The following is a 25,930-nucleotide window of genomic DNA, read 5'->3' as shown; positions in this document are numbered from 1 at the left end:
ATATATTATATATTATATAGCTTAAATATATATTATATATTATATAGCTTAAATATAGATTATATATTACATAGCTTAAATATATATTATATATTACATAGCTTGAATATAGATTATATATTATATAGCTTAAATATAGATTATATATTATATAGCTTAAATATAGATTATATATTATATAGCTTAAATATAGATTATATATTATATAGCTTAAATCCATTATAAAGATTAAATCTATATTAAATAAATGTTTATATTATTTACATTTTATAATAATGTGTTCTTGTTAATAAAGTTAAACACTTTAATACCTTGAACACTTTTAAATAAAGTTCTATTTAGTTTTAACCACGTGACCCTGAGTGGCGCCAAATACGATCTGCGGAAGTAAACCGGATGTTGTCATCAGCGCTAGCAGCAGCAGCTAACATCAGACGGAGCTAATTATCAGTTATTATCAGTTATTATCGACCAATACGGATCATCGTTGATCATCGCTGATCAGGTGATCGGCTGGTTCGGGCGGAGAAGTTCCGGTTTGACTCGGTGAGTTAGCATTAGCACGTAGCAGATTCACATTCATATAAACCGTGGAAGCTAACTGTGGCTAACGGCTTAAGCTAGCTGTGGCTAACGGCTGAAGCTAGCTGTGGCTAACGGCTTAAGCTAGCTGTGGCTAACGGCTGAAGCTAGCTGTGGCTAACGGCTGAAGCTAGCTGTGGCTAACGGCTTAAGCTAGCTGTGGGTAACGGCTGAAGCTAGCTGTGGCTAACGGCTGAAGCTAACGCTGATCAATATGTGGTGATGTCATTAATTACTAACAGCTGATTGGCTGATTTCTCATCTTATAGAAGGAGGTGAGGTAGAGGTTATGTAATATACCTAACTATTATATATTATATAACATCCTGTTACTGTTGATCATATCTATATACATAACTACTAGTATATATTATATATGATAGCTAACTATTATATATTATATAACATCCTGTTACTGTTGATCATATCTAATATACATAACTAGTATATATTATATATGATAGCTAACTATTAATATTATATTACATCCTGTTACTGTTGATCATATCTATATACATAACTAGTATATATTATATATGATAGCTAACTATTAATATTATATTACATCCTGTTACTGATGTCGTCTAATAACTTAAATCCTTGACACCAAACGAAACTCCTGGTTCAAACCAAACTACGCAGCAAAATCCAGAATCGACTTCTGGTTAAAATCCAGGGTTAACTAACCCTAACCCTTCTGGTTACTAACCAGGGTTAACTGACCCTTCTGGTTAATAACCAGGGTTAACTAACCCTAACCCTTCTGGTTACTAACCAGGGTTAACTAACCCTAACCCCTCTGGTTAAGATCCAGGGTTAACTAACCCTAACCCCTCTGGTTACTAACCAGGGTTAACTGACCCTTCTGGTTACTAACCAGGGTTAACTGACCCTTCTGGTTAATAACCAGGGTTAACTAACCCTAACCCTTCTGGTTACTAACCAGGGTTAACTAACCCTAACCCCTCTGGTTAAGATCCAGGGTTAACTAACCCTAACCCCTCTGGTTACTAACCAGGGTTAACTAACCCTAACCCCTCTGGTTAAGATCCAGGGTTAACTGACCCTTCTGGTTACTAACCAGGGTTAACTGACCCTTCTGGCTACTAACCAGGGTTAACTAACCCTAACCCTTCTGGTTACTAACCAGGGTTAACTAACCCTAACCCTTCTGGTTACTAACCAGGGTTAACTAACCCTAACCCTAACCCTCTGTTTCAGACTGACTCTGTTATTAAAGCTTCTGGCAGCTGTAGAAACAACTACTGGAAGTTTCATTCAACCTTACTGTGAAGGGTTAGGGTTAGGGTTATAGGCTATATAGGCTATAGAGTCTGTAATTGCTGAGGATGATATAATGTCGTATGTTTCAAAGTGTGAGTTTTTAAAATGTTCCTTTCCTTTTGGGAAATCATTTAACAGAAGTAGCAAAATAGCAGATTTAATTTAATTAAAGAAATGAATACTTATTGTAATAAGGCATCGCCAACTGAAGTAACTTCACAGTAACTTATACTCGTCTGCCTTTTTCAACCATATCAAAGATCTTATCTCCCTTATAGACGAGGAGTTTATGTTGAGCTGATATTACTGTTAGACAGGGTTAGGGGTAAGGTTAGCTGTGTTAGCAGACTTAGCTGGTCTTTAATCTCCCTAACCCTTACATCAAACTTTTACCCATTAAACAATCCTGTTGTTCTCATGTTGAAGGAAGCAACTGATAATCTCTCATTTCCTCCCACTAGGAAACAAGGCTAACCCTTTAATCCCCAGACCAGGTAAGACTCATCACATTATTGAACACTTGTTTATGCCAATAGATTAAAGAGTAATAACTGATCCGCTAGGTGATCGATCAGATTATAAACATTTAATAGAAGATGACTTTTATCCCTTTATTTTTCAGAGTTTAAAGCTTTTAGGTTTTGGGACTGAATTTGGAGCCAGTTTAAAGTCTCTTTATGATGATGTAATAGTTGTATCTCTCCTTTTCTCTTTATAATTGCCACAGAAATGCTTCTATTTTCATTAAATATGCAGATATTGTTCCTTTAAACGTTATTGTTGTCATCGTCATCTTTACCCTCAACAATTAACCCTAACCTCAACATCATACCAGCAATTAACCCCAACCTCAACATTATACCAGCAATTAACCCCAACCTCAACATTATACCAGCAATTAACCCCAACCTCAACATCATACCAGCAATTAACCCCAACCTCAACATTATACCAGCAATTAACCCCAACCTCAACATCATACCAGCAATTAACCCCAACCTCAACATCATACCAGCAATTAACCCCAACCTCAACATCATACCAGCAATTAACCCCAACCTCAACATTATACCAGCAATTAACCCCAACCTCAACCCCACCATTTACAACTCCCGGTGCCTAGGAAGGGCAAAGAGCATCATAAAAGACTACACACATCCTGGCTTCCACCTCTTCAACCTGCTGCCCTCTGGCAGGCGCTACAGGACCAGCCCTCAGAGACAGTTTCTTCCCAAGAGCCGTCACCATACTCAACTCAAGCTTGCACTAAGAAACTGATCCAGACTCAATCAAGATCTGTCACTACACTACAAATGTTTCAACACCGCCAAACAACATGCCCTCAGACATCTACCTCTGCACTATTATAGCACAGCATACTTGCCCTAACCACTACAGTCACTTATTTTCCCTACCTCATTTCACTTTTACTGTACATAATTTTTTTTATCTATTTAATGTCTATTTTATGTCTTTTTAATGTGTGCACTTTAAGGTGAAGCTTAAATCTCATTGTACATTGTATAATGACAATAAAGGCATTCTATTCTATTCTATACCAACAATTAACCCAACCTCAACATCATACCAGCAATTAACCCCAACCTCAACATTATACCAGCAATTAACCCCAACCTCAACATCATACCAGCAATTAACCCCAACCTCAACATTATACCAGCAATTAACCCCAACCTCAACATTATACCAGCAATTAACCCCAACCTCAACATCATACCAGCAATTAACCCCAACCTCAACATCATACCAGCAATTAACCCCAACCTCAACATCATACCAGCAATTAACCCCAACCTCAACATCATACCAGCAATTAACCCCAACCTCAACATCATACCAGCAATTAACCCCAACCTCAACATCACCCTGACCCCTGACGTCTGACCTCTGACCCTTGACCCCTGACCCCTAACCCCTGACGCCTGACCTCTGACCCTTGACCCCTGACCCATCAATGTGATTTAACAGAAGCAACGTTCCTATAAGATCCGTTGTTAAATACTTTTATGCATAGATCTAAAATATGAGAGTAAGGGTTACTGGGTTCTCCCTGTTCCACAGGAAGTCCTTTATATTGGAACCGATACGGAACAACAGATCCGTTCTAGTTAAGAACAAGTCGCACACGTGGCAGTGTTTAGTTCAGTGGGTAGAGCACTAACCCTAACCCCGTGTGTTGAGGCTATAGTCCTCGCTGCAGGCGACCCCGGTTCGAGTCCCGCACCAAGCGGTCCTATCCTGCGTGTCATTGCCCCCTCTGTGTGTGTGTTGCAGGTGATGATGTCAGAGGAGCAGACTGTGTCTCTGGTCGATGTTCTGGAGGAAGATGAAGAGTTGGAGGAAGAAGCTTCAGCCGTGTTGGCAGGAAGTGACTCTGATCACTGCTCATACCCCGAGGTTAGATTTATATATATATATATTATTTATTATCTATTATATGTAATATATAAATATATATATTATTTATTATAGATATATATTATGTATTATTTATATCAAGCCAAAAAAACTCAGAAACTGTAGCATAACATATGAACATTCTCTGTGCCAAGTCTCATGCTAATAAAGTAAAGCTCTGCAAAGTTAGAGATTTTAGTATAGATAAATTTAGGCGCTCAACTCTGCACTTACGCTGCCATCTAGTGGTGGAAGCAGAGTACAACACACTGACGCTGCCATCTAGTGGTGGAAGCAGAGTACAACACACTGCCATCTAGTGGTGGAAGCAGAGTACAACACACTGCCATCTAGTGGTGGAAGCAGAGTACAACACACTTACACTGCCATCTAGTGGTGGAAGCAGAGTACAACACACTTACGCTGCCATCTAGTGGTGTCAGCAGAGTACAACACACTTACACTGCCATCTAGTGGTGGAAGCAGAGTACAACACACTTACGCTGCCATCTAGTGGTGGAAGCAGAGTACAGCACACTTACGCTGCCATCTAGTGGTGGAAGCAGAGTACAACACACTTACACTGCCATCTAGTGGTGGAAGCAGAGTACAACACACTGCCATCTAGTGGTGGAAGCAGAGTACAACACACTGCCATCTAGTGGTGGAAGCAGAGTACAACACACTGCCATCTAGTGGTGGAAGCAGAGTACAACACACTGCCATTTAGTGGTGGAAGCAGAGTACAACACACTTACACTGCCATCTAGTGGTGGAAGCAGAGTACAACACACTGCCATCTAGTGGTAGAAGCAGAGTACAACACACTGCCATCTAGTGGTGGAAGCAGAGTACAACACACTTACGCTGCCATCTATTGGTGGAAGCAGAGTATAACATACTTACACTGCCATCTAGTAGTGGAAGCAGAGTACAACACACTTACACTGCCATCTAGTGGTGGAAGCAGAGTACAACACACTTACGCTGCCATCTAGTGGTGGAAGCAGAGTATAACACACTGCCATCTAGTGGTGGAAGCAGAGTACAACACACTGCCATCTAGTGGTGGAAGCAGAGTACAACACACTTACACTGCCATCTAGTGGTGGAAGCAGAGTACAACACACTTACACTGCCATCTAGTGGTGGAAGCAGAGTACAACACACTGCCATCTAGTGGTGGAAGCAGAGTACAACACACTTACACTGCCATCTAGTGGTGTCAGCAGAGTACAACACACTTACACTGCCATCTAGAGGTGGAAGCAGAGTATAACACACTAACGCTGCCATCTAGTGGTGGAAGCAGAGTACAGCACACTTACGCTGCCATCTAGTGGTGGAAGCAGAGTACAACACACTTACGCTGCCATCTAGTGGTGGAAGCAGAGTACAACACACTTACACTGCCATCTAGTGGTGTCAGCAGAGTACAACACACTGCCATCTAGAGGTGGAAGCAGAGTATAACACACTAACGCTGCCATCTAGTGGTGGAAGCAGAGTACAACACACTTACGCTGCCATCTAGTGGTGGAAACAGAGTATAACACGCTGCCATCTAGTGGTGTCAGGGTTAGATGTGTATAAAAGCTCACACAGCCGCCCTGAGACAATTATTGGCGGCGCTGTTGCCCTCTCGGGCTTAAGAGGTTAATGTGTGTATGTGTGTGTGTGTATTAATGTATGTGTGTGTGTATTAATGTGTGTGTGTGTGTGTGTGTGTGTGTGTGTGTTGCAGGGCTACGTGCAGCGGCAGGCTCTCTATGCGTGTAACACGTGTTCTCCTCGGGGCGGAGAGCCAGCAGGCGTGTGCTTAGCGTGTTCATATAAATGCCACGAAGGTCACGACCTCTTCGAGCTCTACACCAAGAGGTGATGACATCATTCATCATTCATATTGATTATTGATCAGTTTATACAGTTTCATTAAAATGTGATAATTATAATCATCTGTTCACAAACATGCTGCGAAGTTTCATATTGATCGTATTGATCGTATTGATCATGTTGATCATGTTGATCGTATTGATCGTGTTGATCGTATTGATCATGTTGATCGTATTGATCATGTTGATCATGTTGATCGTATTGATCATGTTGATCGTATTGATCATGTTGATCGTATTGATCGTGTTGATCGTATTGATCATATTGATCATGTTGATCGTATTGATCATGTTGATTGTATTGATCGTATTGATCATGTTGATTGTATTGATCGTATTGATCATGTTGATCATGTTGATCGTATTGATCGTGTTGATCGTATTGATCATGTTGATCATGTTGATCGTGTTGATCGTATTGATCATGTTGATCGTATTGATCGTATTGATCATGTTGATCATGTTGATCGTATTGATCGTATTGATCATGTTGATCGTGTTGATCGTGTTGATCGTATTGATCATGTTGATCATGTTGATCATGTTGATCATGTTGATCATGTTGATCGTATTGATCGTATTGATCATGTTGATCGTATTGATCGTGTTGATCGTATTGATCATGTTGATCATGTTGATCATGTTGATCATGTTGATCGTATTGATTGTATTGATCATGTTGATCGTATTGATTGTATTGATCGTATTGATCATGTTGATCGTATTGATCATGTTGATCATGTTGATCGTATTGATCACTTCTTCTCTGCAGGAATTTCCGCTGTGACTGTGGAAACAGGAAGTTCACAGAGCTGCAGTGTAAACTCTTTCCTGTGAGTTATGACATCACAGCCGCCTGCTCTCCTGGCAGGTGTGATTATAGTGACATCACTGCGCTGTGTTCAGGTGTGTGCATTGATCAGCTGTGTGTGCGTTGCAGGACAAAGACGAGCTCAACAGTCTCAACAAATACAGCCACAACTTCTTTGGAGAGTACTGCACCTGCAGCCGGCCCTACCCGGATCCAGAAGACCAGGTGAGACACAGCTGACACACCTGAACCTTACCTGCCCTGCTTCCTGTACGGGAGCTGCCCTGCTTCCTGTACGGGAGCTGCCCTGCTTCCTGTACGGGGGCTGTGCCTCACTGTGATTGGCTCCTTCTGGTTTCAGGTGGAGGATGAAATGATTCAGTGTGTGGTGTGTGAGGATTGGCTGCACGGCAGGGTGAGTCCGACTTCACTATTAACTAATGAATGTTTTATGGAGCACAATGATCTTCATGTGACTCTTTCCTTGGTCGGTTAGAGTCGGGGGGGGATCTGAACCTCCGCCTGCGTTCAGCTGTTAATCCTTCTGCGGCATTAATTTAAACGTTTCCTTGATATGACTGTTGGTTAAACTATGGAGGTTCTGACCTCACCTGTTGGTTCTAACCTCTCCTGTTGGTTCTAATCTCTCCTGTTGGTTCTAACCTCACCTGTTGGTTCTAACCTCACCTGTTGGTTCTAATCTCTCCTGTTGGTTCTAACCTCACCTGTTGGTTCTGACCTCACCTGTTGGTTCTGACCTCTCCTGTTGGTTCTAACCTCTCCTGTTGGTTCTGACCTCTCCTGTTGGTTCTAACCTCTCCTGTTGGTTCTAACCTCACCTGTTGGTTCTGACCTCTCCTGTTGGTTCTGACCTCTCCTGTTGGTTCTAACCTCACCTGTTGGTTCTAACCTCACCTGTTGGTTCTAACCTCTCCTGTTGGTTCTAACCTCTCCTGTTGGTTCTGACCTCTCCTGTTGGTTCTGACAGCACCTGGGCTGTGAGGTTCCAGACTGTGTGGAGCTGCAGGAGATGATCTGTGAGTCCTGTATGAATAAAAACCCCTTCCTGTGGACCTTCGCCGCTCACCTGGCAGGTAAAAAAACTTCCTGTCTGTGGTGTACTTCCTGTCTGTGGTGTACTTCCTGTCTGTGATGTTCTTCCTGTTCAGTTCCAGATGAGTCAGCAGAAGAAGTGGTGAAGGAGGAAACGGCAGGAACAAATGAGTCAAACGCGAACCAGAATCAGTCTGAAGAGGTTAGAACCAGACTTGGAACCAGACTCAACTCTAATGAACCAGACTTAGAACCAGATTCAGCTCTAATGAACCAGACTTAGAACCAGACTTAGAACCAGATTCAGCTCTAATGAACCAGATTTAGAACCAGATTCAGCTCTAATGAACCAGACTTAGAACCAGATTTAGAACCAGACGTAGAACCAGATTCAGCTCCAATGAACCAGACTTAGAACCAGACTCAGCTCTAATGAACCAGATTAAGAACCAGATTCAGCTCAAATGAACCAGACTTAGAACCACACTCAGCTCTAATGAACCAGACTTAGAGCCAGACTCAGTTCTAATGAACCAGATTAAGAACCAGACTCAGCTCAAATGAACCAGACTTAGAACCAGATTTAGAACCAGACTTAGAACCACACTCAGCTCTAATGAACCAGACTTAGAACCAGACTCAGCTCTAATGAACCAGACTTAGAACCAGACTTAGAACCACACTCAGCTCTAATGAACCAGACTTAGACTCAGCTCTAATGAACCAGACTTAGAACCAGACTCAGTTCTAATAAACCAGACTTAGACTCAGCTCTAATTAACCAGACTTAGAGCCAGACTCAGTTCTAATGAACCAGACTTAGAACCAGACTCAGTTCTAAACAGCAGATCTGGTGCTGTTGCTCTACTTCAGTGTTAGCACTGATCAGTGTGATTGATTCATAATCAATAATCTGGCAGGTTGATGATGTCATCGAGCCAAACTGTAAGCGCAGCCGTCAGGAGGCGGAGCCGAGCTGCAGACTGAAGGAGCTGCAGGCGACCGGCCAGAAAAGAGTCCAATCAGGAGCCGTGTTCTGGCCTTCAGCGTGGCGCTCCAAACTCTGCTCCTGCAACACCTGCCAGGTAACCAATCAGCACGGAGTATCAGCTGTGAGGCCAGGTAACCAATCAGCACGGAGTATCAGCTGTGAGGTCATTACTGCAGAAACGCAACGTTAATAAAGCGTCACTGAGGAAAGTTGTTGATAAAGTCGTCGTTAAGGGAATGCGTCAGTAACAACCGTTTGTGTTGCTAGGAGACGCTCAGTAACAAGCCTTTTATGTCGCTAGGAGACGCTCAGTAAAGAGCGTTTGTGTTGCTAGGAGACGCTCAGTAACAAGCCTTTTATGTCGCTAGGAGACGCTCAGTAAAGAGCGTTTGTGTTGCTAGGAGACGCTCAGTAACAAGCGTTTGTGTCGCTAGGAGACGCTCAGTAACAAGCGTTTGTGTTGCTAGAAGACGCTCAGTAACAAGCGTTTGTGTTGCTAGGAGACGCTCAGTAACAAGCGTTCGTGTCGCTAGGAGACGCTCAGTAAGGAGAGTTTGTGTCGCTAGGAGACGCTCAGTAAGGAGTGTTTGTGTCGCTAGGAGACGCTCAGTAAGGAGCGTTTGTGTCGCTAGGAGACGCTCAGTAACAAGCGTTTGTGTCGCTAGGAGACGCTCAGTAAGGAGCGTTTGTGTCGCTAGGAGACGCTCAGTAACGAGTGTTTGTGTCGCTAGGAGACGCTCAGTAAGGAGCGTTTGTGTCGCTAGGAGACGCTCAGTAACAAGCGTTTGTGTCGCTAGGAGACGCTCAGTAACAAGCGTTCGTGTCGCTAGGAGACGCTCAGTTACCAGGGTTTGTGTCGCTAGGAGACGCTCAGTTACCAGGGTTTGTGTCGCTAGGAGACGCTCAGTAAGGAGCGTTCGTGTCGCTAGGAGACGCTCAATAACGAGTGTTTGTGTCGCTAGGAGACGCTCAGTAACAAGCGTTTGTGTCGCTAGGAGACGCTCAGTAACAAGCGTTCGTGTCGCTAGGAGACGCTCAGTTACCAGGGTTTGTGTCGCTAGGAGACGCTCAGTTACCAGGGTTTGTGTCGCTAGGAGACGCTCAGTAAGGAGTGTTTGTGACGCTAGGAGACGCTCAGTAACGAGCATTTGTGTCGCTAGGAGACGCTCAGTAAGGAGCGTTTGTGTCGCTAGGAGACGCTCAGTAACGAGGGTTCGTGTCGCTAGGAGACGCTCAGTAACAAGCGTTTGTGTCGCTAGGAGACGCTCAGTAACAAGCGTTCGTGTCGCTAGGAGACGCTCAGTAACAAGCGTTCGTGTCGCTAGGAGACGCTCAGTAACGAGCGTTTGTGTCGCTAGGAGACGCTCAGTTACCAGGGTTTGTGTCGCTAGGAGACGCTCAGTAAGGAGTGTTTGTGTCGCTAGGAGACGCTCAGTAACGAGCGTTTGTGTCGCTAGGAGACGCTCAGTTACCAGGGTTTGTGTCGCTAGGAGACGCTCAGTAAGGAGTGTTTGTGTCGCTAGGAGACGCTCAGTAAGGAGGGTTTGTGTCGCTAGGAGACGCTCAGTAACGAGCATTTGTGTCGCTAGGAGACGCTCAGTAAGGAGCGTTTGTGTCGCTAGGAGACGCTCAGTAACAAGCGTTTGTGTCGCTAGGAGACGCTCAGTAACAAGCGTTTGTGTCGCTAGGAGACGCTCAGTAACGAGGGTTCGTGTCGCTAGGAGACGCTCAATAACGAGCGTTTGTGTTGCTAGAAGACGCTCAGTAACGAGGGTTCGTGTCGCTTGGAGACGCTCAGTAACGAGGGTTCGTGTCGCTAGGAGACGCTCAGTAAGGAGTGTTTGTGTTGCTAGGAGACGCTCAGTAACAAGCGTTTGTGTTGCTAGGAGACGCTCAGTAACGAGGGTTTGTGTCGCTAGGAGACGCTCAGTAACAAGCGTTTGTGTCGCTAGGAGACGCTCAGTAACGAGGGTTTGTGTTGCTAGGAGACGCTCAGTAACGAGGGTTTGTGTCGCTAGGAGACGCTCAGTAACGAGGGTTTGTGTCGCTAGGAGACGCTCAGTAACGAGGGTTTGTGTCGCTAGGAGACGCTCAGTAACGAGTGTTTGTGTCGCTAGGAGACGCTCAGTAACGAGTGTTTGTGTCGCTAGGAGACGCTCAGTAACGAGTGTTTGTGTCGCTAGGAGACGCTCAGTAACGAGTGTTTGTGTCGCTAGGAGACGCTCAGTAACGAGTGTTTGTGTTGCTAGGAGACGCTCTCTGAAGCCAGCCTGTCCTTCCTGCTCGATGAATCCGACACCGTCCTCGCCTACGAGAACAAAGGAAAGAACAGCGAACAGAGAACGCCGGGTCACGACCCTCTGATGTCAGCGCTGGACAACCTGAACCGAGTGCAGCAGCTGGAGATCATCCACGGTAACATTACAAGAACCAGAACTACAAGAACCAGACATTAAACTACAAGAACCAGAACTACAAGAACCAGACATTAAACTACAAGAACCACACATTAAACTACAAGAACCAGAACTACAAGAACCACATTAAACTACAAGAACCAGAACTACAAGAACCACACATTAAACTAATAGAACCACACATTAAACTAATAGAACCACACATTAAACTACTAGAACCACATTAAACTACTAGAACCACACATTAAACTACAAGAACCAGAAATACAAGAACCAGACATTAAACCAATAGAACCACACATTAAACTACTAGAACCAGACATTAAACTACTAGAACCACATTAAACTACTAGAACCACATCAAACTACTAGAACCACATTAAACTACTAGAACCACACATTAAACTATTAAAACCACATTAAACTACTAGAACCACATTAAACTACTAGAACCACACATTAAACTACTAGAACCACATTAAACTACTAGAACCACATCAAACTACTAGAACCACACATTAAACTATTAAAACCACATTAAACTACTAGAACCCACATTAAACTACTAGAACCACACATTAAACTACTAGAACCACATTAAACTACTAGAACCACATTAAACTACTAGAACCACACTAAACTAATAAAACCACACATTAAACTACAAGAACCACACATTAAACTAATAGAACCACACATTAAACTACTAGAACCACATTAAACTACTAGAACCACACATTAAACTACAAGAACCACACATTAAACTACTAGAACCACATTAAACTACTAGAACCACACATTAAACTATTAGAACCACACATTAAACTACTAGAACCCACATTAAACTACTAGAACCACACATTAAACTACTAGAACCACATTAAACTACCAGAACCACACATTAAACTATTAGAACCACACATTAAACTACTAGAACCCACAATAAACTACTAGAACCACACATTAAACTACTAGAACCACATTAAACTACTAGAACCACATTAAACTAATAAAACCACACATTAAACTACAAGAACCACATCAAACTACTAGAACCACACATTAAACTACAAGAACCACACATTAAACTACTAGAACCACATTAAACTACTAGAACCACATTAAACTACAAGAACCACACATTAAACTACCAGAACCACATTAAACTACTAGAACCACACATTAAACTACTAGAACCACACATTAAACTACTAGAACCACATTAAACTACTAGAACCACATCAAACTACTAGAACCACACATTAAACTATTAAAACCACATTAAACTACAAGAACCACACATTAAACTACAAGAACCACACATTAAACTACTAGAACCACATTGAACTACTAGAACCACATTAAACTACAAGAACCACACATTAAACTACCAGAACCACACATTAAACTATTAGAACCACACATTAAACTACAAGAACCACATTAAACTACTAGAACCACACATTAAACTGCTAGAACCACATTAAACTACTAGAACCACATTCAACTAATAGAACCACACATTAAACTACAAGAACCACATCAAACTACTAGAACCACACATTAAACTACAAGAACCACACATTAAACTACAAGAACCACACATTAAACTACTAGAACCACATTAAACTACTAGAACCACACATTAAACTACCAGAACCACATTAAACTACTAGAACCACACATTAAACTACAAGAACCACACATTAAACTACTAGAACCACATTAAACTACTAGAACCACACATTAAACTACTAGAACCACATTAAACTACTAGAACCAGACATTAAACTACTAGAACCACACATTAAACTACTAGAACCACATTAAACTACTAGAACCACATTAAACTACTAGAACCACACATTAAACTACAAGAACCACACATTAAACTACAAGAACCAGACATTAAACTACAAGAACCACACATTAAACTACTAGAACCACATTAAACTACTAGAACCACATTAAACTACTAGAACCCACATTAAACTACAAGAACCACACATTAAACTACAAGAACCACATTACACTACTAGAACCACACATTAAACTACAAGAACCACATTAAACTACTAGAACCACACATTAAACTACAAGAACCACACATTAAACTACAAGAACCACACATTAAACTACAAGAACCACATTAAACTACTAGAACCACACATTAAACTACTAGAACCACATTAAACTACTAGAACCACACATTAAACTACTAGAACCACACATTAAACTACAAGAACTAGACATTAAACTACTAGAACCACACATTAAACTACAAGAACCACATTAAACTATTAGAACCACATTAAACTACAAGAACCACATTAAACTACAAGAACCACATTAAACTACTAGAACCAGACATTAAACTACAAGAACCACACATTAAACTACTAGAACCACATTAAACTACTAGAACCACATTAAAGTACTAGAACCCACATTAAACTACAAGAACCACACATTAAACTACAAGAACCACATTAAACTACAAGAACCACATTAAACTACTAGAACCACACAGTAAACTACTAGAACCACATTAAACTACTAGAACCACATTAAACTACTAGAACCACACATTAAACTACAAGAACTAGACATTAAACTACTAGAACCACACATTAAACTACAAGAACCACATTAAACTATTAGAACCACATTAAACTACAAGAACCACATTAAACTACAAGAACCACATTAAACTACTAGAACCACACATTAAACTACAAGAACCACATTAAACTACTAGAACCACACATTAAACTACTAGAACCACATTAAACTACTAGAACCACATTAAACTACTAGAACCACACATTAAACTACTAGAACCACATTAAACTATTAGAACCACATTAAACTACAAGAACCACATTAAACTACAAGAACCACATTAAACTACTAGAACCAGACATTAAACTACAAGAACCACACATTAAACTACTAGAACCACATTAAACTACTAGAACCACATTAAAGTACTAGAACCACATTAAACTACAAGAACCACATTAAACTACAAGAACCACACAGTAAACTACTAGAACCACATTAAACTACTAGAACCACATTAAACTACTAGAACCACACATTAAACTACAAGAACTAGACATTAAACTACTAGAACCACACATTAAACTACAAGAACCACATTAAACTATTAGAACCACATTAAACTACAAGAACCACATTAAACTACTAGAACCACACATTAAACTACTAGAACCACACATTAAACTACTAGAACCACATTAAACTACTAGAACCACACATTAAACTACTAGAACCACACATTAAACTACTAGAACCACATTAAACTACTAGAACCACATTAAACTACAAGAACCACATTAAACTACTAGAACCACACATTAAACTACAAGAACCACATTAAACTATTAGAACCACATTAAACTACAAGAACCACATTAAACTACTAGAACCACACATTAAACTACTAGAACCACACATTAAACTACTAGAACCACATTAAACTACTAGAACCACACATTAAACTACTAGAACCACACATTAAACTACTAGAACCACATTAAACTACTAGAACCACATTAAACTACAAGAACCACATTAAACTACTAGAACCACATTAAACTACAGGTTCTGTCTCTCAGGATACAACGATATGAAAACTGAACTGAAGGACTTCCTGCAGAGATTCGCAGCCGAGGGAAAGGTGAGTTTCACTCTGAGGTTGACCTTTGACCTTTTTATGAGTTTGACCAAATCAGTCAATCAATCCATAGTTTGAGTGAATGAGTGACTGAGTGAGTGACTGAGTGAGTGAGTGACTGAGTGACTGAGTGACTGAGTGAGTGAGTGAGTGAGTGAGTGACTGAGTGACTGAGTGAGTGACTGAGTGACTGAGTGATTGAGTGACTGAGTGAGTGACTGAGTGACTGAGTGACTGAGTGAGTGACTGAGTGACTGAGTGAGTGACTGAGTGACTGAGTGACTGAGTGACTGAGTGACTGAGTGAGTGACTGAGTGACTGAGTGAGTGAGTGAGTGACTGAGTGATTGAGTGACTGAGTGAGTGAGTGACTGAGTGAGTGACTGAGTGACTGAGTGACTGAGTGAGTGACTGAGTGACTGAGTGATTGAGTGACTGAGTGACTGAGTGACTGAGTGACTGAGTGATTGAGTGAGTGAGTGAGTGAGTGACTGAGTGAGTGACTGAGTGACTGAGTGACTGAGTGAGTGACTGAGTGACTGAGTGATTGAGTGACTGAGTGACTGAGTGACTGAGTGACTGAGTGAGTGAGTGAGTGAGTGACTGAGTGACTGAGTGAGTGACTGAGTGAGTGACTGAGTGACTGAGTGACTGAGTGAGTGATTGAGTGATTGAGTGACTGAGTGAGTGACTGAGTGACTGAGTGACTGAGTGACTGAGTGAGTGACTGAGTGACTGAGTGACTGAGTGACTGAGTGATTGAGTGACTGAGTGACTGAGTGACTGAGTGACTGAGTGAGTGACTGAGTGACTGAGTGAGTGACTGAGTGATTGAGTGAGTGAGTGACTGAGTGACTGAGTGACTGAGTGAGTGACTGAGTGACTGAGTGAGTGACTGAGTGACTGAGTGAGTGACTGAGTGAGTGACTGAGTGAGTGAGTGACTGAGTGAGTGACTGAGTGAGTGACTGAGTGACTGAGTGAGTGACTGAGTGACTGAGTGAGTGATTGAGTGAGTGAGTGACTGAGTGACTGAGTGACTGACTGAGTGACTGAGTGACTGAGTGAGTGACTGAGTGACTGAGTGATTGAGTGACTGAGTGACTGAGTGACTGAGTGAGTGACTGAGTGAGTGAGTGACTGAGTGACTGAGTGACTGAGTGACTGAGTGAGTGACTGAGTGACTGAGTGACTGAGTGAGTGAGTGACTGAGTGAGTGACTGAGTGAGTGACTGAGTGACTGAGTGACTGAGTGAGTGACTGAGTGACTGAGTGACTGAGTGAGTGACTGAGTGACTGAGTGAGTGACTGAGTGACTGAGTGATTGAGTGAGTGACTGAGTGACTGAGTGATTGAGTGACTGAGTGACTGAGTGACTGAGTGAGTGACTGAGTGACTGACTGAGTGACTGAGTGACTGAGTGAGTGACTGAATGAGTGACTGAGTGAGTGACTGACTGAATGAGTGACTGAGTGACTGAGTGAGTGACTGACTGAATGAGTGACTGAGTGACTGAGTGACTGAGTGAGTGACTGAGTGACTGAGTGAGTGACTGACTGAATGAGTGACTGAGTGACTGAGTGAGTGAGTGAGTGAGTGAGTGACTGAGTGACTGAGTGAGTGAGTGACTGAGTGACTGAGTGAGTGACTGAGTGAGTGACTGAGTGAGTGACTGAGTGACTGAGTGAGTGAGTGAGTGACTGAGTGAGTGAGTGACTGACTGAGTGACTGAGTGACTGAGTGACTGAGTGAGTGAGTGAGTGAGTGACTGAGTGACTGACTGAGTGACTGAGTGAGTGACTGAGTGACTGAGTGAGTGACTGAGTGACTGAGTGAGTGACTGAGTGACTGAGTGAGTGACTGAGTGACTGAGTGACTGAGTGAGTGACTGAGTGACTGAGTGACTGAGTGAGTGACTGAGTGACTGAGTGACTGACTGACTGACTGACTGAGTGAGTGACTGAGTGACTGAGTGACTGACTGAGTGAGTGAGTGACTGAGTGAGTGACTGAGTGACTGAGTGAGTGAGTGACTGAGTGAGTGACTGAGTGACTGAGTGACTGAGTGACTGAGTGAGTGACTGAGTGAGTGACTGAGTGACTGAGTGAGTGAGTGAGTGACTGACTGAGTGAGTGACTGACTGAATGAGTGACTGAGTGACTGAGCGAGTCAGTGACTGAGTGACTGAGTGAGTGACTGAGTGAGTGAGTGACTGAGTGACTGAGTGAGTGACTGACTGAATGAGTGACTGAGTGACTGAGTGACTGAGTGACTGAGTGAGTGAATGAGTGACTGAGTGACTGAGTGACTGAGCGAGTCAGTGACTGAGTGACTGAGTGAGTGAATGAGTGACTGAGTGAGTGACTGAGTGAGTGAGTGACTGAGTGAGTGAGTGACTGAGTGACTGAGTGAGTGAGTGACTGAGTGAGTGACTGAGTGAGTGACTGAATGAGTGACTGAGTGACTGAGTGACTGAGTGAGTGACTGACTGAGTGACTGAGTGAGTGACTGACTGAATGAGTGACTGAGTGACTGAGTGACTGAGTGACTGAGTGAGTGAATGAGTGACTGAGTGACTGAGTGACTGAGCGAGTCAGTGACTGAGTGACTGAGTGAGTGAATGAGTGACTGAGTGACTGAGTGAGTGACTGACTGAATGAGTGACTGAGTGACTGAGTGAGTGACTGAGTGACTGAGTGAGTGACTGAGTGAGTGAGTGACTGAATGAGTGACTGAGTGACTGAGTGAGTGACTGAGTGAGTGACTGAGTGAGTGAGTGACTGAGTGAGTGAGTGACTGAGTGACTGAGTGAGTGAGTGACTGAGTGAGTGACTGAGTGAGTGACTGAATGAGTGACTGAGTGACTGAGTGACTGAGTGAGTGACTGACTGAGTGACTGAGTGAGTGACTGACTGAATGAGTGACTGAGTGACTGAGTGACTGAGTGAGTGAATGAGTGACTGAGTGACTGAGTGACTGAGTGACTGAGCGAGTCAGTGACTGAGTGACTGAGTGAGTGAATGAGTGACTGAGTGACTGAGTGAGTGACTGACTGAATGAGTGACTGAGTGACTGAGTGAGTGACTGACTGAATGAGTGACTGAGTGACTGAGTGACTGAGTGAGTGACTGACTGAATGAGTGACTGAGTGACTGAGTGAGTGAGTGAGTGAGTGAGTGAGTGAGTGAGTGAGTGACTGAGTGACTGAGTGAGTGACTGAGTGAGTGACTGAGTGACTGAGTGAGTGAGTGAGTGACTGAGTGAGTGAGTGACTGACTGAGTGACTGAGTGACTGAGTGACTGAGTGAGTGAGTGAGTGAGTGACTGAGTGACTGACTGAGTGACTGAGTGAGTGACTGAGTGACTGAGTGACTGAGTGAGTGACTGAGTGACTGAGTGAGTGACTGAGTGACTGAGTGAGTGACTGAGTGACTGAGTGACTGAGTGAGTGACTGAGTGACTGAGTGACTGAGTGAGTGACTGAGTGACTGACTGACTGACTGACTGACTGACTGAGTGAGTGACTGAGTGACTGAGTGACTGAGTGACTGACTGAGTGAGTGAGTGACTGAGTGAGTGACTGAGTGACTGAGTGAGTGAGTGACTGAGTGAGTGACTGAGTGACTGAGTGACTGAGTGACTGAGTGAGTGACTGAGTGAGTGACTGAGTGACTGAGTGAGTGAGTGAGTGACTGACTGAGTGACTGAGTGAGTGACTGACTGAATGAGTGACTGAGTGACTGAGCGAGTCAGTGACTGAGTGACTGAGTGAGTGACTGAGTGAGTGAGTGACTGAGTGACTGAGTGAGTGACTGACTGAATGAGTGACTGAGTGACTGAGTGACTGAGTGACTGAGTGAGTGAATGAGTGACTGAGTGACTGAGTGACTGAGCGAGTCAGTGACTGAGTGACTGAGTGAGTGAATGAGTGACTGAGTGAGTGACTGAGTGAGTGAGTGACTGAGTGAGTGAGTGACTGAGTGACTGAGTGAGTGAGTGACTGAGTGAGTGACTGAGTGAGTGACTGAATGAGTGACTGAGTGACTGAGTGACTGAGTGAGTGACTGACTGAGTGACTGAGTGAGTGACTGACTGAATGAGTGACTGAGTGACTGAGTGACTGAGTGACTGAGTGAGTGAATGAGTGACTGAGTGACTGAGTGACTGAGCGAGTCAGTGACTGAGTGACTGAGTGAGTGAATGAGTGACTGAGTGACTGAGTGAGTGACTGACTGAATGAGTGACTGAGTGACTGAGTGAGTGACTGAGTGACTGAGTGAGTGACTGAGTGAGTGAGTGACTGAATGAGTGACTGAGTGACTGAGTGAGTGACTGAGTGAGTGACTGAGTGAGTGAGTGACTGAGTGAGTGAGTGACTGAGTGACTGAGTGAGTGAGTGACTGAGTGAGTGACTGAGTGAGTGACTGAATGAGTGACTGAGTGACTGAGTGACTGAGTGAGTGACTGACTGAGTGACTGAGTGAGTGACTGACTGAATGAGTGACTGAGTGACTGAGTGACTGAGTGACTGAGTGAGTGAATGAGTGACTGAGTGACTGAGTGACTGAGTGACTGAGCGAGTCAGTGACTGAGTGACTGAGTGAGTGAATGAGTGACTGAGTGACTGAGTGAGTGACTGACTGAATGAGTGACTGAGTGACTGAGTGAGTGACTGAGTGACTGAGTGAGTGACTGAGTGAGTGAGTGACTGAGTGAGTGAGTGACTGAGTGAGTGACTGACTGACTGAGTGACTGACTGAGTGACTGAGTGACTGACTGAGTGACTGAGTGAGTGAGTGAGTGACTGAGTGAGTGAGTGAGTGACTGCGTGACTGACTGAGTGAGTGACTGAGTGAGTGACTGAGTGAGTGACTGAGTGACTGAGTGAGTGACTGAGTGACTGAGTGAGTGAGTGACTGACTGAGTGACTGAGTGAGTGAGTGACTGAGTGAGTGACTGAGTGAGTGATTGACTGAGTGAGTGAGTGACTGAGTGATTGAGTGAGTGAGTGAGTGAGTGACTGAGTGACTGACTGAGTGAGTGAGTGACTGAGTGACTGACTGAGTGAGTGACTGAGTGACTGACTGACTGAGTGAGTGAGTGACTGAGTGACTGACTGACTGAGTGAGTGAGTGATTGACTGAGTGAGTGAGTGAGTGAGTGAGTGAGTGAGTGAGTGAGTGAGTGACTGAGTGAGTGACTGAGTGACTGACTGACTGAGTGAGTGACTGAGTGACTGACTGACTGACTGACTGAGTGAGTGACTGACTGAGTGAGTGAGTGACTGAGTGAGTGAGTGAGTGACTGAGTGACTGAGTGAGTGAGTGAGTGACTGAGTGAGTGAGTGACTGACTGAGTGAGTGAGTGAGTGAGTGACTGAGTGAGTGACTGAGTGAGTGAGTGACTGAGTGAGTGACTGACTGACTGAGTGACTGAGTGAGTGACTGAGTGAGTGAGTGACTGAGTGAGTGAGTGACTGAGTGAGTGAGTGACTGACTGAGTGACTGAGTGAGTGACTGAGTGACTGAGTGAGTGAGTGAGTGACTGAGTGAGTGAGTGAGTGACTGCATGACTGAGTGAGTGAGTGACTGAGTGAGTGACTGAGTGAGTGACTGAGTGACTGACTGAGTGACTGAGTGAGTGAGTGACTGACTGAGTGACTGAGTGAGTGAGTGACTGAGTGACTGAGTGAGTGACTGAGTGAGTGATTGACTGAGTGAGTGAGTGACTGAGTGATTGAGTGAGTGACTGACTGAGTGAGTGACTGAGTGACTGACTGACTGAGTGAGTGAGTGACTGAGTGACTGACTGACTGAGTGAGTGAGTGATTGACTGAGTGAGTGAGTGAGTGAGTGAGTGAGTGACTGAGTGAGTGAGTGACTGAGTGACTGACTGACTGACTGAGTGACTGAGTGACTGACTGACTGACTGACTGACTGACTGACTGAGTGAGTGACTGACTGAGTGAGTGAGTGAGTGAGTGAGTGAGTGAGTGAGTGATTGGGCCGTCAGTGGCAGTCCTCACAGATCGGTAGATGATAGTTATATAATATTTATTTATAGTTCAGGTTTTAATCAGCGGGTCCATTTAACTTGGAGAGGAGGAGACATGATGTTACTTCTCAAAGTCATCAAACTCTGTCTTTTACTGTTGTGATTGACTGAGTGAGTGAGTGAGTGAGTGAGTGAGTGACTGAGTGAGTGAGTGAGTGAGTGAGTGACTGAGTGACTGAGTGAGTGACTGACTGACTGAGTGAGTGAGTGACTGAGTGAGTGAGTGACTGAGTGAGTGAGTGAGTGAGTGACTGAGTGACTGAGTGAGTGACTGACTGAGTGACTGAGTGAGTGAGTGAGTGAGTGAGTGATTGGGCCGTCAGTGGCAGTCCTCACAGATCGGTAGATGATAGTTATATAATATTTATTTATAGTTCAGGTTTTAATCAGCGGGTCCATTTAACTTGGAGAGGAGGAGACATGATGTTACTTCTCAAAGTCATCAAACTCTGTCTTTTACTGTTGTGATTGACTGAGTGAGTGAGTGAGTGAGTGAGTGAGTGACTGAGTGAGTGAGTGAGTGAGTGAGTGACTGAGTGACTGAGTGAGTGACTGACTGACTGAGTGAGTGAGTGACTGAGTGACTGAGTGAGTGAGTGACTGAGTGAGTGAGTGACTGAGTGACTGAGTGAGTGACTGACTGAGTGACTGAGTGAGTGAGTGAGTGAGTGAGTGATTGGGCCGTCAGTGGCAGTCCTCACAGATCGGTAGATGATAGTTATATAATATTTATTTATAGTTCAGGTTTTAATCAGCGGGTCCATTTAACTTGGAGAGGAGGAGACATGATGTTACTTCTCAAAGTCATCAAACTCTGTCTTTTACTGTTGTGATTGACTGAGTGAGTGACTGAGTGAGTGAGTGACTGAGTGAGTGACTGAGTGACTGAGTGAGTGATTGAGTGACTGAGTGACTGAGTGAGTGATTGAGTGATTGAGTGACTGAGTGACTGAGTGAGTGAGTGAGTGACTGAGTGAGTGACTGAGTGAGTGACTGAGTGACTGACTGAGTGAGTGACTGAGTGACTGAGTGAATGAGTGACTGAGTGACTGAGTGAGTGAATGATTGACCCTCAGTGACAGAAACTACGTATTGTGTGTTAAGGCAGAGAGCATGTTTCTGTTTCTTTGTGTAGCGTTAGGCTTTGTATCTCATTTAAAAGGAATCACAAACCAAAAGGCACAAACGTGACGTTTTCTACCTGCTACAATGGTTAGGGTTAGGGTTACAATATGCATGCTTCTTGAGTTTGGTAGCATAGACTTTATAAGCTGGTAATTCATTAACTAGCTGGATACACATTAAGTTACTTGGTTTGCTTCAATGTGAAATGAAATAAAACACAATGAGATATTTCTTTTAATCATTTTCAAACAGACTCGTTTTCATGCAGTTCAGTGCAAATAGAGAGGGTTAGGGTTAGGGTCAGTGCACGTAGAGAGGGTTAGGGTCAGTGCAGGTAGAGAGGGTTAGGGTTAGGGTCAGTGCAGGTAGAGAGGGTTAGGGTTAGGGTCAGTGCAGGTAGAGAGGGTTAGGGTTAGGGTCAGTGCAGGTAGAGAGGGTTAGGGTCAGTGCAGGTAGAGAGGGTTAGGGTTAGGGTTAGTGCAGGTAGAGAGGGTTAGGGTTAGGGTCAGTGCAGGTAGAGAGGGTTAGGGTCAGTGCAGGTAGAGAGGGTTAGGGTTAGGGTCAGTGCAAATAGAGAGGGTTAGGGTTAGGGTCAGTGCACGTAGAGAGGGTTAGGGTTAGGGTCAGTGCACGTAGAGAATAGAAGAAATGAGATGAGCTGCATGATGCGTGTACAGCTGCTAATAAAGGTTCCACATGTGGAACCTAACAGTCCCTCATAGCCACAAGCCTTCTCCAAGTCCATAATACACAAGCAGACTGGACGAGGTGTAAAGAGCTCCTCAACGTTTCCCCTGAGTCTGCTGCTCGGATCCTGGAGGGACCAGGTCTTTGTGAAGCGGGCTGCAGGGTTAGGGTGACCTGCCTCCAGCAGGAAACTGATCATGTGACTGCTGTCTGTTCTCTGATAGGTTGTGACTCCTGATGACATCCGCCAGTTCTTTGAGCAGCAAAGTCGCAAAAGAAGACAAGTCGATGCCGGGCGCCTCTACTCCACCTGATGACCTCTGACCTTTACATCTACTCCACCTAATGACCTCTGACCTTTACATCTACTCCACCTGATGACCTCTGACCTTTACATCTACTCCACCTGATGACCTCTGACCTTTACATCTACTCCACCTGATGACCTCTGACCTTTACATCAACTCCACCTGATGACCTCTGACCTTTACAGTGCGCCCAGTGACCTTTGACTTTCGGACCTTTTCCTGATCCCTTGCCTCAAGTTGTCCTCTGACGTTTTGTGTCGATGTGTTTTAGATTTTATGGACATTTTCAAGTCTGTTTATTTTGAACCCTCTGTCTCAGGGGTCAGAGGTCAACAAAATGTAATGTCTGTAAATGTTGTCTATGTTCACTTTTTAATTAAAAAAATAAAACACAAGAACAAGCAGTTCTTAGATTGGAGTCATTTCGTCGTCTACGTTCATCAAACATTCAGTTCATGTCTCGATCTTACAAGTCTTAAGTGATCAGGCTCCATCATATCTTAAAGAGCTCATAGAACCTTATGAACCTACTAGAACACTGCGCTCCCAGCTCATAGAACCTTATGAACCTACTAGAACACTGCTCCCAGCTCATAGAACCTTATGAACCTACTAGAACACTGCGCTCCCAGCTCATAGAACCTCATGAACCTACTAGAACACTGCGCTCCCAGCTCATAGAACCTTATGAACCTACTAGAACACTGCTCCCAGCTCATAGAACCTTATGAACCTACTAGAACACTGCGCTCCCAGCTCATAGAACCTCATGAACCTACTAGAACACTGCGCTCCCAGCTCATAGAACCTTATGAACCTACTAGAACACTGCGCTCCCAGCTCATAGAACCTTATGAACCTACTAGAACACTGTGCTCCCAGCTCATAGAACCTTATGAACCTACTAGAACGCTGCGCTCCCAGCATGCAGGCCTACTTGTGGTTCCTAGTATCTCTAACGGTGCTTTTCCGCTATACAGTTCTAGCACTGCTCGGCTCGACTCGGTACGGTTCCAGGAACAACCTTTTCCATTACTTTAGTACCTCCTCAACGTGAGCGGGGTCTGTAACTCTGTTGCCAGTATTTAAAAATGCCGGCTTTGATTCTTGTATCGGACGGCTCATGACTCGCTGACCAATCAGAGGCCGGCAGTCTGTTGATGTCACATTTAGTATTGGCTCGGCTCGCTTGGAACCTCGGCAGAGCAGGTACTAAAAAAGTACCAGGTACTATCCCTGATGGAGCAGCAGGTACCAGGTACTATCCCTGATGGAGCAGCAGGTACCAGGTACTATCCCTGATGGAGGAGCAGAAGGTACCAGGTACTATCCCTGATGGAGCAGCAGGTACCAGGTACTATCCCTGATGGAGCAGCAGGTACCAGGTACTATCCCTGATGGAGCAGCAGGTACCAGGTACTATCCCTGATGGAGCAGCAGGTACCAGGTACTATCCCTGATGGAGCAGCAGGTACCAGGTACTATCCCTGATGGAGCAGCAGGTACCAGGTACTATCCCTGATGGAGGAGCAGGTACCAGGTACTATCCCTGATGGAGGAGCAGCAGGTACCAGGTACTAACCCTGATGGAGGAGCAGGTACCAGGTACTATCCCTGATGGAGGAGCAGCAGGTACCAGGTACTAACCCTGATGGAGGAGCAGGTACCGAGAGCTATCATCACACTGCTCCCTAAAAAGGGCGACTTACAAGAACTGAGGAACTGGAGGCCGGTCTCTCTGTTGTGTGGGGATTACAAGATAATGTCCAAGGCACTGGCGTTGAGGCTCAGGGAGGTGATACCTGAGGTCATCCATGTGGACCAGTCTTACTGTGTGCCCGGCAGGCTGATAAGTGACGATGTCACTTTAATTCGTGATGTTTTGGAGGTCTCTGGCTCATTGGCTGTAGACACTGGTCTAATTTCAATAGACCAGGAAAAGGCTTTTGACCGGGTTGAACATTAGCCGCTTTTGGGTTCAGCCCAGGTTTCATAGCCAAGATCCAGGTTCTGTACAGTGACATTGCGAGTGTACTAAAAATTAATGGAGGTCTGAGAGCTCCCTTCAGTGTTCAGAGAGGGGTCAGACAGGGCTGTCCCCTCTCTGGCATGTTGTACTCTCTGGCCATCGAACCTCTGCTGCACAAACTGAGAACTGACCTGACTGGTGTTACCTTTCCCAGCTGTGATGCCTCTTTTAAACGGTCTGCGTATGCTGATGATGTCATTGTCCTGGTCAATTCTCAGCATGATATTAATATTTTAGAGCAGACTGTACACCGTTTTGGCTGTATCTCCTCGGCTAAGGTGAACTGGGAGAAGAGTGAGGCTGTCATGGTGGGGGACAGGCTGAGTGATCGGCTCAGGCTACCTGGAGGGCTGGTCTGGAAGACAGGAGGACTAAAATATCTGGCAGTGTTTTTAGGAAATGAAGTGAAAGAAAAACTGGCACAATGTTTTAGAGAAGGTCAAAGGTCGGGTGATGAAGTGGACATGGATTGTTAAAATCTCTGTTTTACAGAGGTCGTGTTCTAATAATAAATAATCTGGTTTCTTCTGCTCTGTGGCATCGGTTGGCCTGTGCTGATCCTCCACCGTCTCTTCTGTCTC

The 25,930-nt window shown here is 44.2% G+C and overlaps 1 protein-coding gene and 1 long non-coding RNA gene across 2 annotated transcripts; one reads left to right on the top strand and one right to left on the bottom strand.

Annotated features, from left to right (window-relative positions):
• The first annotated feature begins 512 nt into the window (after positions 1–512).
• On the top strand, positions 513–23,537 carry LOC128377095 (putative E3 ubiquitin-protein ligase UBR7). Its single transcript, XM_053336985.1, has 12 exons — positions 513–546; positions 4,162–4,284; positions 6,029–6,162; positions 6,949–7,009; positions 7,117–7,212; positions 7,349–7,402; positions 7,976–8,081; positions 8,157–8,242; positions 8,961–9,125; positions 11,281–11,446; positions 15,090–15,151; positions 23,237–23,537. The coding sequence occupies exons 2-12, from the start codon at positions 4,165–4,167 to the stop codon at positions 23,324–23,326; spliced, it is 1,140 nt and encodes a 379-aa protein (XP_053192960.1). The 5' UTR covers positions 513–546; positions 4,162–4,164; the 3' UTR covers positions 23,327–23,537.
• Positions 23,280–23,598, bottom strand: LOC128377096 (uncharacterized). Its single transcript, XR_008323289.1, has 3 exons — positions 23,534–23,598; positions 23,355–23,369; positions 23,280–23,322 (listed from the first exon to the last, which is right to left on the bottom strand). It is a non-coding gene; the product is annotated as an uncharacterized LOC128377096 (long non-coding RNA).
• Between the last annotated feature and the right edge of the window lie 2,332 nt (positions 23,599–25,930).

Source organism: Scomber japonicus, chromosome 17 (genome assembly GCF_027409825.1).
Source record: "Scomber japonicus isolate fScoJap1 chromosome 17, fScoJap1.pri, whole genome shotgun sequence".
Lineage (NCBI taxonomy): Eukaryota > Metazoa > Chordata > Actinopteri > Scombriformes > Scombridae > Scomber > Scomber japonicus.
The sequence above is the reverse complement of the archived record's forward strand: the minus strand, read 5'-3'. Positions and strand labels throughout refer to the sequence as shown.

What these genes read in the sequence shown, in the direction of transcription:
- LOC128377095 (XM_053336985.1), top strand. Translation starts at nt 4,165, where the DNA reads ATGATGTCAGAGGAGCAGACTGTGTCTCTGGTCGATGTTCTGGAGGAA. An exon ending in AGGATTGGCTGCACGGCAGG is followed by an intron (nt 7,403 to 7,975) that starts GTGAGTCCGACT and finishes TGGTTCTGACAG; the next exon opens with CACCTGGGCTGTGAGGTTCC. An exon ending in GCTCCTGCAACACCTGCCAG is followed by an intron (nt 9,126 to 11,280) that starts GTAACCAATCAG and finishes TTGTGTTGCTAG; the next exon opens with GAGACGCTCTCTGAAGCCAG.